This window comes from Mustela putorius, unplaced genomic scaffold (genome assembly GCF_011764305.1).
Source record: "Mustela putorius furo isolate JIRA1106 unplaced genomic scaffold, ASM1176430v1.1 tig00000551_pilon_pilon_pilon, whole genome shotgun sequence".
In the NCBI taxonomy this organism is placed as follows: domain Eukaryota; kingdom Metazoa; phylum Chordata; class Mammalia; order Carnivora; family Mustelidae; genus Mustela; species Mustela putorius.
This window is the reverse complement of record NW_025421412.1, coordinates 2,690,020-2,706,230: the sequence shown is the minus strand read 5'-3', so window position 1 is coordinate 2,706,230 and position 16,211 is coordinate 2,690,020. Positions and strand designations below refer to the sequence as shown.

The 16,211-nt window shown below is 58.8% G+C and overlaps 1 protein-coding gene across 1 annotated transcript in view; it reads right to left on the bottom strand.

Annotated features, from left to right (window-relative positions):
* COL4A1 (collagen type IV alpha 1 chain) overlaps nucleotides 1-16,211 on the bottom strand; it is a 130,087-nt gene that overhangs the window by 24,426 nt on the left and 89,450 nt on the right. Inside the window, 11 exon segments of the mRNA XM_045081320.1 lie at nucleotides 293-390; nucleotides 2,027-2,131; nucleotides 2,220-2,312; nucleotides 5,058-5,226; nucleotides 5,699-5,890; nucleotides 9,431-9,501; nucleotides 10,046-10,129; nucleotides 11,332-11,427; nucleotides 12,783-12,947; nucleotides 14,953-14,988; nucleotides 15,436-15,520. Of these exon segments, the coding sequence (XP_044937255.1) occupies nucleotides 293-390; nucleotides 2,027-2,131; nucleotides 2,220-2,312; nucleotides 5,058-5,226; nucleotides 5,699-5,890; nucleotides 9,431-9,501; nucleotides 10,046-10,129; nucleotides 11,332-11,427; nucleotides 12,783-12,947; nucleotides 14,953-14,988; nucleotides 15,436-15,520 (1,194 nt within the window).

Below are 16,211 nucleotides of genomic sequence, written 5' to 3'. Positions count from 1 at the left end.
CAGGGTCAGCAAGTCAGCGAAACTAGACCCTCCCGGGGGCTGGCACACAGCTCTCTCCTGCCACTCCCCGTGAGACCCACCCTGGAGCCCGAGACGCGGACACACGCAGGCAAGCACGTACTCAGACCACCGGGACGATTCCCCCAAACAAGTCCCACATGCACCTGCCTTTCCACTCTGTGCTATTTCTTTCACCAGCAAAGCAAGCTGGTCCGGCATAACCCCACGACGTTAACGCGGCATCTGTGCGTCTCATCAGTAACAAGGAACGCAGGGAAGGCGCAGCACCCACCTTTTGGCCGGGCACCCCCGGATTGCCGGGTAAGCCATTGAACCCCGGGCGGCCTGGACTGCCAGGAGGCCCCACGTCCCCAGGCAAGCCGTCAACACCTGTTTGGAAGAGTCACAGAAGTCACTCACCTTGTCCCCACAACAAGGAGACTTTCGAGGAGGTTCTAAGAAGAGCACGAGGCCTCACCAGCGGTCGGGGGCCACTGGCACCTGCTGGGGCAGCCTGGTGGCCAGGGACTGTGGGCCCGCCTGCCGTCTCCCTGCCTCTTTCCCACTGTCCCCTCTTCCCTGCCTTCTGCTCAGCTTTCCCCCGTCCCCCCCCAAAACAAAACAAAGACCACCGCAGCACAAGCAGCCCAGGGTGGCCCTCCGGCTCTGCCGCCCCGAGCACAGCCTTGTTCAGGAGCCCACCCGGCTCCCCCAGAGCAGACCCACGTCTTCATGGGGTGCCTGGGAGGCCGACACGCTCTGGCGCAAGCAGTGCCGCGACGGGTTCTCACATGCGGAGCCGTCCCCACCAGGCGCCCGTGGGGCATTCAGAGACGGTCTGGGCCCAGCCCCAGAGGGCCCGATGAGCGGACAGCCACCCCGAGGCTCTGCTGTGCGTGGCGGCTCCCCGCCAGATGCGGAGGTCCACGACGTGCGGGGGTCTGTAGGGTGCGGCGGTGCACGCCCAGTCCCACGTGTGGTGGGGCTGGGGTCCCGGGGTCTCGTCGGAGAGCGCCCCTGACCACCCACCAGCATCCGGAGGCCAAGCCACCTAGCAGGAGCCCCTGACGAGGAGACCCGACCAGCTGACTCTCTTAGGCTGGCTCACAGGGCACAGGGTGGGGCTCGGCACTGTCCCCGTGACCCAGAAGGGTCGCTGAGACCTTCTGCCCTTTAGCCAGACACACGAGGCCCCGTGCGTGCGAGGGTGGGACACGGCGCCTGAAGGAGCTTGCAGGCCGGTCACTCTGCCGGCAGGGGCGACACAGGCCGAGCCTCTGGAGGGGAAGCGGGGAGCCTGACAGCTCTCCCCACCGGTTTGCACACACGGCCAGTACGACTGGGCTCAGGACACCGGCCCGAGCAGGAAAGAAAGGCCCCTCGTGGCACACAGTGCCTGCTCCGTCCCGGACCGAGGTCCCTGATGGCGAGTCCACGTCTGTGCCCCCCACAGTGGGAATGACAGACCCACGGGAACAAGAGAAACCGTCACACCGTCCCCCCGGCAGCCCCACAGTCTCCAGAGAGAAGTTCGGTTTAACGTGTCAGCGCCCAGTATGGGTCCAGGCTGTGCGGCCTGGGGGCCTTCTCCCCGAGAGCGAAGCCCCTCCCACGTGCTCCCCAGCTCCCTTCACTCTCACCCACCCCCAGCCTGGCGCGGGGCCCGGCTGCTCCGCGTCTCCCCAGCACGGAGGAGGAGAACGCCCAGAAATGCAGCTTCCGCTGCTCCCCGGACAGCTGCCAGGTCCTGACGTCACAACCCCCCTGCTGGGCACCACGTCCCCCACCTCCTCGGTGCCCACACCCACTGTGCCCCAGACTCCCGCTGGCTCCCCAAAGGGCAAGTCACTAACTCAAATAGCGTGTTTGCACACATGGCCTCCTCTCCCCTGGAATCAGGAGAATGAACGGAATGGCCATGGCCTCAGTGCCCACCAGCCAGGGAACAGAGGTGACAGCGGGGCTCGAGTGGGCCGTGGGCAGAGCAGTGGCCCCACTTAGGGGCCGGCTGGTCCTGCAGGTTTACCTTTGGGGCCAGGGGGCCCTGGAAATCCGATTCCGGGCTGGCCGACAGTGCCCTTCTCTCCCGGGAGGCCCGGCCTTCCTGGGGTTCCAGGAAAACCTCGGTCACCTGTTGTGAGCAAGACCAACAGTCCGTGTGAGAAAAGCCTGTCACTGTTCCAAGCGCACCTCCAGGCAAGCGAGAGCGCGGAGAGTACCTTGTGGCCCAGGGAAGCCTGGGGCTCCCGGAAGTCCTTGTGCTCCAGGGGGACCCGGTAGGGGCACAACTTTTCCTGCTTCGCCCTTGGGACCTAGGCAAAGAGCAAAGACGCCGTGTGAGAGCCCTTGTCCCATCCCGAGCGCGCTGCGTACCTGCAGGGCAGCCCTGCACTTCCCGCTTCTCCTTTTCTAGAATCTTTCACAAGAGCTCTTCCTCTTTTCCGCCAAATTTACAGCCAAAAGGACCTAGATGTTTGACCTGTGAATTGCCTAAGAATCTAAAATAAGAGTCATGAAAATCTAGGAAACCTACAGTAACAAGAGATGAGATGACCCTGAGTGATTTCTCGATTCGCCTGCCTGCAAAGTCAAAACGCTTCAGTGTTCTCCCTGGATCTATCAGACAATCGCAGCTCCGCGCTGCTTTGAGGCAGACCTCAGTTATGTGCGTCTGGTGGTCAGTTATCTTGAGGACGTGCTACGAGAGTGATTCAGCACAATCCGTAAGCAGGACTGGACGGCTGTGCACCCTTGGAGCAGCCCCGGACAGGACGTGCAGCCCAGCCCTGGGCGCCCAAGCCCAGGAGATCCACGGGGGGGTCAGGATTCAGCGGCTCAGGAAAGACCAAAGGCGTCGCCTCCAAGCCGTGTGCACGGACTCTTCACATGCCCTACTCAGACATAAGACATACGGGCCTCCCAGGCACAGCCGACACATTCTTTCGCTGCAGACTCAGAAACGCCAGCCGACGGGCCCCAGCACGCACTTACTATCAGTTCAGACCTGGGAACGGGCCTTTAATGTCCGCAGAGTAAACGTGGCTCTGGCACATCAAAGAAGCCCGCGCTTTGAATCCAGAAGCTGCCTGGGTCTGGATGGCGAGGCAAGCCTACAGGACGCAGACAGCTGACCAACAGCGCTGTCAGCGCCTCCAGAAGCTTCTTCCTTCCCTTCCTGCTAGGAGGCCTCTGTCTCCCCAGCTGGTCTTTCTGACTGTGTTCCTGGCCAAGAAGTGCCGGATTCTTTTTTGCGCCTCTGCAAGTTTTCAGATTCAAAGTACCCCGGAGATGCTGATTTTAGAGTCAGGAGCTATGGGGGGAGAGGTCAAAAGTCCCTTTTCCAAGATTGCGGGGGGGGGGGGTCCTTCCTTAGCCAAACCTAGGATTTCTCTGCCCCCAAAGGAGTCAAAAAAGAAACGTTTCTGGGATCTCTCTAGACCGTGAACAAGGGTCCAGGAAGTCACGACTGGGCGCTAGGTAACCACCAGGCGCCAACCAACGAGAACAACAGTAAGAAATACACAAGGGCCCTCTGCTTGTGCTCGCGGCCAAGACACGCTAGCACGCCCCACGCTGGAGAGCTTATGAGGCTGACAGTACGCTGTGACAAGAAAGTAACAGTTCCCGTGGGACAGGAACGGATGAAACTCGGGCTGGATATACAGCTTGTGACAGAGTCAGCAGATCGGTGAGCACGAAGGCCATGTGGTCGTCCCCATTATCAACGGTTCCACGGCCTCCGTCTCCCCATGGTCAACCGTGGTGCAGCTCAGAAGGTCTACGGTAACTGGATGCCGCGTACGTGCTCGCGTCATTCACCTCATGTCACCGCCACCTCAGAGGCCTTCGGTCCCGGCGCCTCGTCACAGGAGGAGGGGTGCACGCGGGGCGGGAAGGAGCGCTGACAGACACACATCCGCGATGTTCACGACACTGTGTGATGTGCATTCTAGCTCATTCCTCGTTAACTTCTTGGTCATCTCCTCCTGGGGCCTAACTTACATCTTACACGTTGTCATAGGTCTGTATGTGCGGGAGAAACCTCGTGTATGTGGGGTTCAGTACTGTCTTGGCTGCTGGCTTCCATGGGGGTCCTGGGACATGTCCCCCCAAGTACGGGAGGGCACCTGTCATGTGATTCTTCTTCCACAGTCCTGGTTGGCAGCTTTCGTCACGTAGCTAGTTACGTCGTTCAAGCCTTACCAGCCCCGCAACTGTGACCATCCAATGCCCTTTCGTTCATTTTCACGACTTCCAGGACATTCCTTCGTCCCACACTCTTCCTTCCCTCCTCCACGCCCACACACTCCCGGCCTCTGCTCTCGCCGCCCGGGGGTCCTGGGGAACTACGGACGTGCTCGGTTTCTAGCCTGAAGCTCATTCCATGACCCGTGCCCCGGAGCCTGCCGTGGGCCAGGTCGGGGCCCCAACCACTTCTGTCCCCAATAACACACAGGCCGAGGGGGCAGTGAGCATGCCCGTGGGAAAGCCTGGCCCCGGCCTCCCTCCAGCCAATCCCCGGTGGGCGGTACACAGCAGGAGGGCAGGGTCACACCAGCCTCGGGGCCCGGGTAGGGGGGGCCTTGGCACACAGACCCGCAGGACACACGGTGCATGAATGACTGAAGCTGGCACAGCAAACAGCAGCGGCGGGCGGAGACCACCGGGAATCCGCCCACAGGCCCCGGCCCGTCCGTGGACAGGTGAGACCACCTGGCTTGGGACACACAGAAGCCCACGTAGACTGCTCACCAGGGAGACACAGGAAATAGGTGGAGAGGGAAGAAGCAGGCTCACACTGGTAACCCCCCGCACAGTAAAGGCCCACCTGACCCGGGAGGCTTTGTCTCCTTATTAGAACAAAATCATCTATCAGCTCAGCTGCTTTGTCGCCAGATTCTTCACATCACCTGGCCCTTCCCACGCACAAGTCTACTAGGTACAGTATCGCCTCGGAGGGCCCGGGCCAGGCCACTTTGTGGAAGAACGGACACCCGACTCCCGTCCCCACGTCGGGGAGCCCAGTGCTCTGAGCACCCGAGGTCCTCAGGCCTCACCTGGCTGGCCTGGGGAGCCAGGGTTCCCTGGAAAACCCGCTTGTCCTTTGTCGCCAACGGGGCCAGGAAGGCCAAACCCTGGAGGCCCTGGAGGGCCGGTGTCACCGCGACTGCCGGGGAATCCAACTCCTCCGGGGGGGCCACGCTCTCCTTTCAATCCTACCGACCCCTGATGTGCAAAGAGAAAAAGGAACGTTATCAGCAGACACACCCGCACGCGGCCACCTTCAGTCTTCTGCCGTCTGCAATCGATAAGCACCAGAGTCTGACTGGCTGATGCCATCCACCGCCTCGCGCCCTCCACAAAGGTCAACTCGCAGTTAATAAATGACACCAGCATTCCTGTGTAAGCTGGCTGGGCGCCCTCCCTCCCCGCACAAGGACACACCTCAAAGAGGGGAGTATTTGTATCTGGAACCGTCTTCTTAAGGATAAGGTGCAGGGCACGAACGCTAAACTTCACCTCCCATCCGACAAACGCCTACAGCAACATACTCAAGTCTCCCCACGGACCACTGAACACCACGTGTGACAATCACCCCCCAAATGTAAACGCACAGATACGACTCAAATAACTCATTTCTTCATTCTTTGCAGGTCCGCTTCTACGGCAGGCATTCCAAGTCTGGAAACAAACATACCGGGGAGCCTTTGGGGCCGGGCAGCCCTGGATGGCCATCTCTCCCAGGAGACCCTGCTCTGCCTGGCATCCCGGGCTGTCCTGGAAAGCCGGGGTCTCCTTTGTCTCCTTTGAGCCGCGCGTCGAAGTAAATCTCGCCAGGCTCTCCCTTGGCTCCCGGCTGGCCCATCAGCCCTGGTGCGCCTTGCGGGCCCTACAAGCACAAAATGGAAGACATCAGTGCCCAAAATGAGCCGGCATGATGGTTACACAGCCAACAGTGATAGTAAAAAGTCACCTCCTTAAAAAATGGCAGTATGGTCGAGCTTATTTATTTTCTAGAAGCAAGTCACTAGCTCCGTGACAAAGCCACGATCCGACCCCCCACTTGTTGCATCTCTTAAAAACACTGAACAAAGAAGTCTTTCCTCAGGATCGCAGACAGAGGCCAGGCTGGGGTGGGGGGATGAGCGCGGGGCCCTGGGAACCCAGCTTCTGGACGGCGCGGGGGAACTGGCTGGTCTCTTACAGCAGCTGACATTTATGAGAACATTCCGGCAAGTGCTGGAAGCTGCCGGGTGAGACTTCTGGGGCCAGGAACTAGAGAAAGGGCTTCCAGGTGCAGACGGGTGCAGCGTCTGAGGGCAGCACGGCCGCAACGGGGAGAGGAGAGTCTGGGGGGCGAGACCAGCCGGCGCCCGAGACCAGCCAGCGCCAACGCCGCTGTTCTGAGCCGTCAGCAAAAGAGAACGGACTTTCCCAGGAGACCCACGCTAGCACATTCCCCAGTTCCTGGAAAGCTGAATCTTCAAGGAACGCCCACACCCAGATGGTCTCTCCTCCAGCCTCTCTGAGAATTGGGGTTCACAAGGTTTTCAAATACTTGTCTCAAGCACTCGTTCCCTGAGGCCTGAGAAAGAAATCCCTGGGCCTCCCTGCTGACTTGGCGGGATGCAGACTCTTGGACGAATCCTTTCATTCCAATTCCTTCACACACTCCCTCGGAAACAGCTCTTGGACGTATGCGAGTCACACGTGCCCACACCCTTCTGTGTGGGCGTGTGAGACAGAGGAAGGAGCTGGGAGACGAGGGACAGACCCAAATCCCCGCAATCCTTAGACCCGAGAGCGGGCGCCGTTCACCGCCCGCCCACCACGCGCCACGGCTGTCGGCGCCCCGCTCCAGGCGCCCCGCTCCGGACTCGGAACAGGTGAGGGAGCGGACACTCCGAGAACCTCGGTGGGCCGCGGCGGGGCATGGAAAAGCCGTGACTTAGTCCGAAGGTGTTGTGGTATCTCGTAGCTTTCTCTCCCGAGGTAACACTAGCTCCCACGATCCTTAAATCGAGCTCGGCTGTGACTCCCCCGTGAGGCCCTCCCTGACACGTGTCCTGGGTCTCCACGGTGAAGGCGACGGTCCTGGTTACACAGACCCTTCTCCTTGCCCGTCTCCCTGTCCACCGGTCTGCAGGGTGCTGGGGGAAGGCCCGCGGCTTCCCGACTTTGCGTGCTGAATGTGTGCAGCGAGGAGGTACCGCAGGAAGTAGAAGCTGAACTGGCACTATTCACCCACGAGAAAATAAACCCCAACGTAAGGACCGACGACTGGTGTGTAGTTTTCTCAGCCGGGAAGGACCAGTGTGACTTTCCAGTGATCATTCGCAGCCTGGACGCCCAGTTTCCCAGGACTGTGAGCACACAGTGGGGTCCACCACTTCTCACCTGGGTAACAGTGACCTTGACGGCTATCGTTCAACAAAGAAATCGAGATCGTTTTTTTTGAAAGGCGACATCTTGACCCTAGGATGCCTCCCAGGGCTTCTCTGTCCCAGAACGTCTCGGTCTTCAGCAATTCAAAGGTCTCTGGATCCACATCTCCCCACAGGAAGGAGGAGGAATCAAACGCTGCCTCGAGCACCTCGCCTCGGCTCCGTAAATCAGAGGAGATCGCCGGCTGTACGGTCGGCCTCAAAAAAGCGCCACCACCGTGGGGTGTCACAGCTCCTTTCAGCTGACTGTCCCAAAGGCCCCGAAACCCACTCAGGCCCCGAGTGGAGCCAGCCTCCTGTGCCCGACCCTCTCTCCGAAAACCCAACCCTCGGCCTTCAGGAGGACAAGTCACCGAAATGCTCCCCAGATCGAACAGGAAGGCAGGGCCCCTCCGCTCTTCTCATCGACGCCTACTATCCAGGACGCTCGGCCGGGTCGCAGCACCCCCACAGCCCCGGCCTCCCTCGGAAGGAGAGGGCCTCCCCGTGAGCCGTCACAGCGTGCAGCTACGGGACAGCCGCAAACAGGAGAAAAATTACTACCTGCTCAACTCAACTATTTACCCAGAAACAGTTTTTTACAGACTCGGCTAGCTGCCGAGAGGAAGCCGCGCCAGACCGAGGGTGGGGGGGGAAGGCGGGGGTGAGGAGTCTCGTTGTGCATTTGCTCTATTTCTTCTTCATCCGGACTCGTCCTCAGCTGTCCTCCCCCCTCCCCTCTTCCCACTTCGATGAGCCGCGGGGCTGGGGGCTGGGGGCTGGGGGAGCCGCAGGCAGAGGGGAGGCAGGAAGCTTCCAGGAAGGCCAAGCAGATAAAGACCATGTCCAGAGGTTAAACGCGTCCTCGGCTGCCGCTTCAAAGGGCTTCTGGCTTTGATCCCCACCAGAGTCAGGGCTTCCCAGTTATGTGAACTTCTCATTTATTTAGAAATATTTTAAACAATTGCGACTTGTGACTTAGCTCCCCAGGCACCAGGGAGGTTCTGGAAGCAGAATCCCAAGATCCGACTTCAAAGGAGGAAGCGACTGCTCGATCCCAGCTGCGTCGGGGCTGTTTCAACTCACTGTGGCCCTGACCCGCTTCTAGAGAAGCTGCCAGTAGTATTTTTAAACATCGCAAATGTTTAAGAGCTACATCAAAAAGGAGTAAAATGCTCGAGATTTGACTTTCGTTCTGGGACAGAAGAAAAAAGAAAAGCAAAAGGGAAACCAGGAATGAAAGAAAGTGTGGAAAGCGGCTGGTGCTCGCAGAGCTTAGAAGAACAAAGAAGATACGAGAACCAGGCCCTAAGGTTCATGCGCTTCAGAAACAGAGCTGGTGACGGGAGAGAAAATGACCCTCGGTGCTTGGCATGACGATGCTTCTCTTCCAGTCAAGGGCTTCTTTTCAAATAAACTAGGAGAGTCAGGGAGCTGGTTTTCATCTCACCGCAAAGTGCCATGTCAATCTGAGACTGTTTCATTTGTAAACGCAGACAAGCGTCTTCACCACAGATATTGGTGGGCACGAATTTTCAAAACCCGTCTTTGTGAGACAGAAAGAAAGGAATGTGGAATTCCTCGAGGGCAACAGGCCGGTGACGCCGCGTCTCTCCACAGACACACGGGCACTCAACTTACTACCCTGTTTTGAAGTGACGGGGGTGACTGAACCATGGAGCTGCTGGCAGGGGCTCCTGGTGGCACCATTAAGAGCCCCCAAAACCCCGTGGGAGGGTGACAGCGTCCAGCTGCCCCCGGACACAGGTGTGTGGCCACTGAATTCTGACCAGGTGAGGAGAGAGGCAGGCGAGATGGGGATTCCGGACTCCACAGTCCTGCCCCCTCGGTGACAACAGGGGAGTCACTCTGACTGCTCGACAAAGCCACGCCTGACCAGTGCCCAAATCACGCAGCAGAAGCTCTATCCGCAAACGAATACACCTTTGTCAGTCGGCTTGGAGGCAACTTCTAGAAAGTACGCAAACTCAGGCAGGTTTACTTACAGGCAATCCTTCCAGACCATCTCTGCCAGGAAAGCCTCTGTCGCCCTTGGCCCCTGGCTGTCCCGGGAAACCTTTCAGAAGCCAAGAGAGACACAGCACATTACTGACAAGACACATCCCCCAAACCCCAAACCTTTCGTTCTCAGGATTCAAGAGCACAGACATCTCTACACAAGTGGACAGTGTCTGAGGGATCTTCACAGAGTGACAGAAATGCTCCCAGTGACCCTGAGTTTGGACAAGCACCACAGAAAAGCAGCTGGTGACCAGACCGCCCCCCGCCCACGCCCCGGGGCGGCTTTCGCCAGAAACCTGCCCTTCGCTTCGGCGGAGGGACGGAGGTTGTGTTGCTGAGCAAACCGTACGCTGTGACCTTCGACTGGGGATTCGTTGTGCCAAATTTTAGGTCCTCTTGATGATTTTCCAATCATCAAGATGATTTTCATCTTGGTGAGTTTTCAAAAACCCCGGAAGTCTGACCTAATATTCTCACTATCAGGCTCTGGTTTGAATGCCGAAAGTGAGGTCTTTCGTGGCACAAGACGCGTTTCATTGTGAAGGCTCCGGCCCATGGAAGCCAAGTCAGGCTAGTCCCGGTCACGTCGAGGCTCTTACCTATTTCTCCCGGGGGACCCTGCGGCCCAGGGGGCCCACGAAGTCCTGCTGTGTCACAGATGAGGCAGCTGTCTCCTTTCTGACCTAGAGAGGGAACACAGACAGGGGTGTGAGTGCACAGGTGAACTGTCCTGCGCGTGGCACCCTGCCAGAGCCCATGGCCGGGAGCTGACACGGGGCCCACGTAGATGGTCCGTGTCCCTGAAGCACGGCAAAGGCAGAACAGGGGCCCAAGCATGGGGTTGGGGACCGTGCAAGTCAGCCAGCGGCCAGCCAAGTTCTGGGCCCCACAGGGTTCGCTTGTGGGAAAACGCACTGCTGACCACAGGGTGGGCTGGCTGGCGGTGCCACGGCAGGAGGATGGAGGTCTCCACATGGAGAAGCTCCTGACCCTGTGTCACGCCTGGGGGACACCGGCTCAGCTGGTCCCCAGAGGGGGTCACTGGCACGGGCTGCTCGCTGACACTCCCCGATGACTTCGAACACCACGTCCAACGGGGCCTCCGAAATGTAAAATCCCAAGGTGTTAGCTGCAACAGTTCCCATGCGGCATTTGTGTGGCAGACTTCGGGAGAGGAAGAATCCTTTGCAATCCAAAGCCAGCCACGGTGCCCTGAGGGCTTGGTTTTGGGGGCAGCCTTGGCTGCTCTACTCTCCGGCTGCTAAGAGACACAAGGACACTGGACTGTCCGAGGGGTACGACACGCTCAGACAGGACTGCGGACGCGGTGAGAACCCGCTGTAGGCATGACAGTGAAGACAGGACCATGTGCCCTGGGCTGGGGTGACAGAAAACGATGGCGATCAGTAACGATATCCTGAGAGCAAGGGGGGAGGGGCCCAGTCCCAGGGCAGCCCCTCTGCTCACACGGATCGTGGGACCAGGGCCTGGAGGGGTGGCGAGTGGGCCAGGTGCACGACTGTGACTCGGCTCAAAAAACACGTCTGCTCTTGGAGAAAGGCACTCCCAAACCCTGAACTGAGGTCGTACTAAGGTATTGGTCTGAGGGTTTGCTCGGTGGGCCACGCGGACAGTAAGGAGCGTAACGTGTCCAGGCCACAGCGCCCCGTTGCCTCCAGGGGGCAGCTCACGCTCTGTCTCCCCATCCCCTCCCCCACCTGGGAGGCCCACCCAGGGGACACCCAGCGGAGCTCCAGTAGGGAGCCCCATCCGAGGAACGGACTGCGACGAGAGGTCCAAACACAGGAAGAGCGCACCAGCGCCCACCCTCGTGAGAACTGTGTCCCCTTCCCAGCAGCATTCTTTACAATGATGTCCCTCTTACCTTTTTCTCCAATCTCGCCCGTCAGCCCTGGCTGCCCTGGAATTCCGGGGGGGCCCTGTTCCCCTGGCGGCCCAGGCTGGCATTCCACGATTCCATCTGAAATGGATGGGCGTGAGTTACGGGACTAGTCCCAGCACCCAGAGCCAAGATTTGCACCTCTCTTCCTCAGCCGCTACGGTAACAGCGAACCTCTCTGAGGCTACTTATAAGTGCCAGACACCCGGCTTTACCTGGCTTCAAAATAATCCTACAACGTTAACTTGAAAACAGGCCCCGCACAGCACCCATCTGGCCAAGCGCCACCACGGGCTGTGACTTACAGAACACCTGTTTGATGACCCTAGAGCACATTTCCCTTCATTTGTTCTGTCCCGTGTCTTACGTCCTTCCTACCTTGCCAGTGCACACACCATCCTTACTTTACTCATGAAATGACTGAGCCGGGGGACACCGGGGGGCTCAGAGGGTTGGGCGTCCGCCTTCTGCTCAGGTCATGATCCAGGGTCCTGGGGTCGAGGCCCACATGGGGCTCCCCGCTCAGCGGGATGTCTGCTTCTCCCCCTACCTCTGCCCCTCCCCCCTCCCTCTGCCCCTCCTTGCTCAGGCTCTCACTCCTGCACTCTCTCTCTTTCAAATGAATAAAAAATTTTTAAAAAAGAAAAATGACAATTCATGCTGATCTCTTCCCAGAGAAGCGTCCAGCCTGGAATCCCGTGCTGCCCCAGGTTCCACACCCGACCTCTGCAGAGACCTGCAGCCCTGTGAATGCCCTTTCTTAACGAGGTGTCCGCACTCCAGCAAATAAACCGCCGGGATACGCTGCATACGGACCCCCATCCGTCAGCCCCCCAGAAGACTAGGGCTTTGGGCACGCGCGGGGCTCACCATGTGAGTGACACGGCAGGACTTGCCTTAAAAACCTGCACGCATTCCCGCCGGGTGAATCCGTCTGAGACTGTCTTACATCCTGCGCTGGTATCACTCTAGGACCGCAGGACTCCCTAACTAAGTCAAGCGTTCCTGCTCCGCGCTCAGCTGGCGGGCTGGCGCCAGACCCGTGCACGCTGAGTCCCCTCAGGTGAAGTCGCCGGCTCAGCCCCCACCCAGACTGTCCCCTGCAGTCCCTTCCTGCGTACGGAACACGAACCAGATGAACAAGGTGCTCTGTGGGCAGAAGAACCACATGACTCACTTGTTCACTGTGATGCCGGGAGACTCAGACCTGCTTAACGTGGTTCTTTAACCGGCTTCGCTGTTTTATTTTTACTATTCCTTTCCGCAGTCTGACCAACGTGGCAAAGACCTCCGTGGGACATGAATGGCTCGCCAGTCCCCCGACACCAGGGCTTCTGTGACACCCCGACTCTGAGCACCCTTCCGCGCCCTGCTAGCTCTGCCCTGACACCTTCCTACGCAAGACACCACGTGCCATGGTCCCCGAGAGCACTTACTTGTGTGGCCTGGCTGTCCAGGGGGCCCGGGAGGCCCAGGGGGGCCCGGGAGCCCATCCCGTCCGCTTGGTCCTGGCAAAGACGTGCCCGGAAAGCCCCGTTCACCTTTCTCGCCTCTTTCCCCTGGGAATCCAGGAGCTCCGATCTGCCCTGGTACCGGAAAGCCTGAAACCAGAACAGAGTCTCATGTAAGGAACCGCAGTGTGGGATCAAGGCCCACAGCACAGGCAGACTTTCCTAACTATGTTTGAGAGAAAATGGTACTGACCATCCCTGGACGGGGAACTGCTCTGCAGAAGTAAAACAACTGAACTGTCAGGCTTCTTACCCTGCACATGTCGGCAGTCAAACACCTCCTACAACTTACCATTAAGAAAAAGGGCCTCACGACCCAGACATGGGGAAAAATCTGTGCTTTTTTTTTTTTTTTTTTTTTTTTATGGTGCAAATAGTATTCCCACCAAATGAATGACAAGGCCAGTGAGCGTCAATTTCACTTCCACTTAGAGGCTCAGGGCATGAAAACGTCACCAAAGAAAAGTGGACACAAGACCCAGGGGACAGGAACTGTGCTGGCAATGGAAATGGAACAGCCTAGAAGTAAAGTTAAGGACAAAGACGATGTTCTGGGCGGAGCGTGATGTCAGTCTGAACACGGAAAGCGGAGTTGGGGGTAAGAGAGAGGCTGTGCCACCGTTCCGGGTGGGCGCAGCGATCTCCCACTCGTGCCGGCAGGAGCACCCGCTCGGGGCCGCCCCTGGGGCCTCTGCTCCCAGCCCCAGCCACCAGGAGCAGGACGCTGTCTGTGGCCTTAAAGAGCAGAGTGCAGAGGATGAGGGAGTGCCCAGGAAGACGACCGATCCCAGAGCAGGAGCTGCAGTCGTAGGAGAAGAAATGCTACCCTCATGTGCGCTCATCAGCACCAGCAGGACCAAAGGAGGCCCCTGGGGGCTGGGGCTGAAGGCCCCACGACGGGAGGGGAGGAAGCACCCAGCTTGGCCCCAGGAAAGGACCCCAGGGCTCACGGAGTGCAGCGCTGCTGGGTCCGAGGCCGGGCTTTGACCAGGGGAGAGCAGATAAGGCCAGAGCAGTTTCACAGACCTCTGAAAATACTGTAAGTTAAAAGGCGAACAGGCATAAAAAAGCTTCAGAAGTAAACCCGGCAGACAACAGGGAAGACACAGAGCGACGTGTGCACTAGGATGGCTGGAGGTCAGCATTTTCATGACCACAGAAAAGAAAGTGGATGGAAACAGAGAAGGGTGATTTGAAAGCGAGATCCACAGCTTTAGCAGGAAGGCAGGCAGTGAGGTGCCCGTGCCAGGGCTGGAGCAAGTCCTCAGCGCCGGACGGGGTGGAGGGTTACATGTTCCAGCAAAAAGGAACGAGCCCTGGGAGAAATTACAGCGGGTGAGCTGTCAGAAAGGGAAATGATGAAAAAGTATAAAACACAAAACTAAATAAAACACACACAAAACCAAGAACATAAGGACCGTGAGCACTGGGTTGTGCTGTGGACTCCAGTGCACATGTGGGTTTTCCTCACAGCCTGTCTGATCTGCTCCAGGGACTGGGGGAGATGTGCGCACACACACATTTGCACACATGCACATAAGCACTGGCACACAGACACCTGCGTGCTAACACACACAGACGTGTGCACACGTACACACACACAGGAATCCCACCACGAACTAAGCAGTGGGCACAGCAGGATCACACACTAAGTACAGCGAGGCACGTGGGATGCCCACGGATAAACTAGACCAGAGATGGTAGATCAGTGAGGGGGTCTCAGCTGAGTCTGTTCCCAAGAGAGAAACGAAGGCTCCCCGGAGACAGGGAGTGTGGACACTGACAGTGAGGGGCCCTGCGGGGCCTGCGTCCTTGGGCAGGGTCAAGGAGACTGGGGGGCAGGTCCGTGCCAGGGAGAGGTGAGAGGACTTGAGGAGAGACAGGGGAACCCCCCCAGGAACACTCACAACCCCATGGCCGCCTGTGACTTCCGAAGTCAACGACCAGAGCTGTGAACACCCTTGCCGTCATTACTAGAAAAACGTGCAACAGAATCGACAGCCATTTCTCGCAGGTCACCCACGAACGTGAAACACACACTCGGGACACGAACCACACAGATGTCGTCCGACTACCGTCGGCCAAGGATACTCACCTGGAGGGCCTGGCTGGCCTTGCAATCCCGGGAAACCTTCAAAGAGAAGGAGAGTCAGACACAGGAGCCTGCGGGTCTGTGCCCCGGGGCCCTGGGCCCGCAGGGTGAGGGAAGGGCACGGGCGGAACACCGCGCCCCGGCCCTACAGGGCCCTACAGGGCTGCATGCAGACGCTGCAGGAGCCCCAGCGCCAGGACGGAAGGCGGACCCGAGTCTGAGACAGGCCTCCGTCGCCAGGCGGGCCTGCGAGGCCTGTCGCTGTTAGCAAACCTGAGCGCGCAGGTGCAAACGGGGGAAATGGAAGAAAGGTGAAGGAGAAGAGAAAGACAGAGGAAGGGTGGAGGCGGGCGGGCGGGAAAAGAGAGGGGGAGGGGAAGGGAGGGAGGGGCGAGACGGGGGAAGGAGCGGGGAGGGGGAGGAAGTGGGGGAGAGAAGGGGGCGGGGGCTCGAGAGAAGGGGAGGGGAAAGGAGAGACGGATGTACCTTTGGGGCCTGGCTCTCCTCTCAACCCTGGGGCGCCGGGGTACCCCCGCTCTCCTTTCTCTCCCAAGGGTCCTGGGCCGATTGCCTGAATTACAGAGGAGACCATCAGAGTGCAGGGCAGTGGCTGGCTGCACTTACGGCAGCGCACAGGGAGACTAATCATCCGCAACCATCGCAAGAAAGGGGACGGTAAGAAACAACAGTTGGGGCACAGCGGGGATGGGGGAGTCGTGAGGAAGCAGAAAAGGGACCCCGCCCCCCCCCAGCACCCTGCGCGGCTCTGCTTCCTCCTGTCTCAGCTGGCCTTCCCGCAGCGTTCCGCGTGCGGCTCGGGCCGAGCCAGAAGAGTGCGAATTCTGGGGGCTGGGTTTATCTCGAATGTCTAACTGTCCACACAAGCCGCTAAGTGAACAGAGCACGGACAGAGCGCGCTCACAGCACCCTGCCGTGTCCCCGGCGGGAAGTCACAGGGACCCGCGAACGGGGCCCTGCAAGAGGTTTTCGGTTGTGGTGGCTGGTTTCTGTTCTTGTTTTTTGAAATGGTCCCAAGTGGGGACTTCCTCAAGGACAGACGGATCCAGGCCAAGAACGTGCTACAAAGCAGTGAACTAGGTCAGCACGACTCTAAATCGGGCGAATCCAAGAGAAACAACAAAACCAAATACTGCAGATTGCCCTTAAAATAGAGTTCCTTTGTGGCAATTAAATTCACAGACGTCATTACAATCTGCGGCCACGACACCAACAGACCACTCGACCGTGGCTGCCAGGTCACA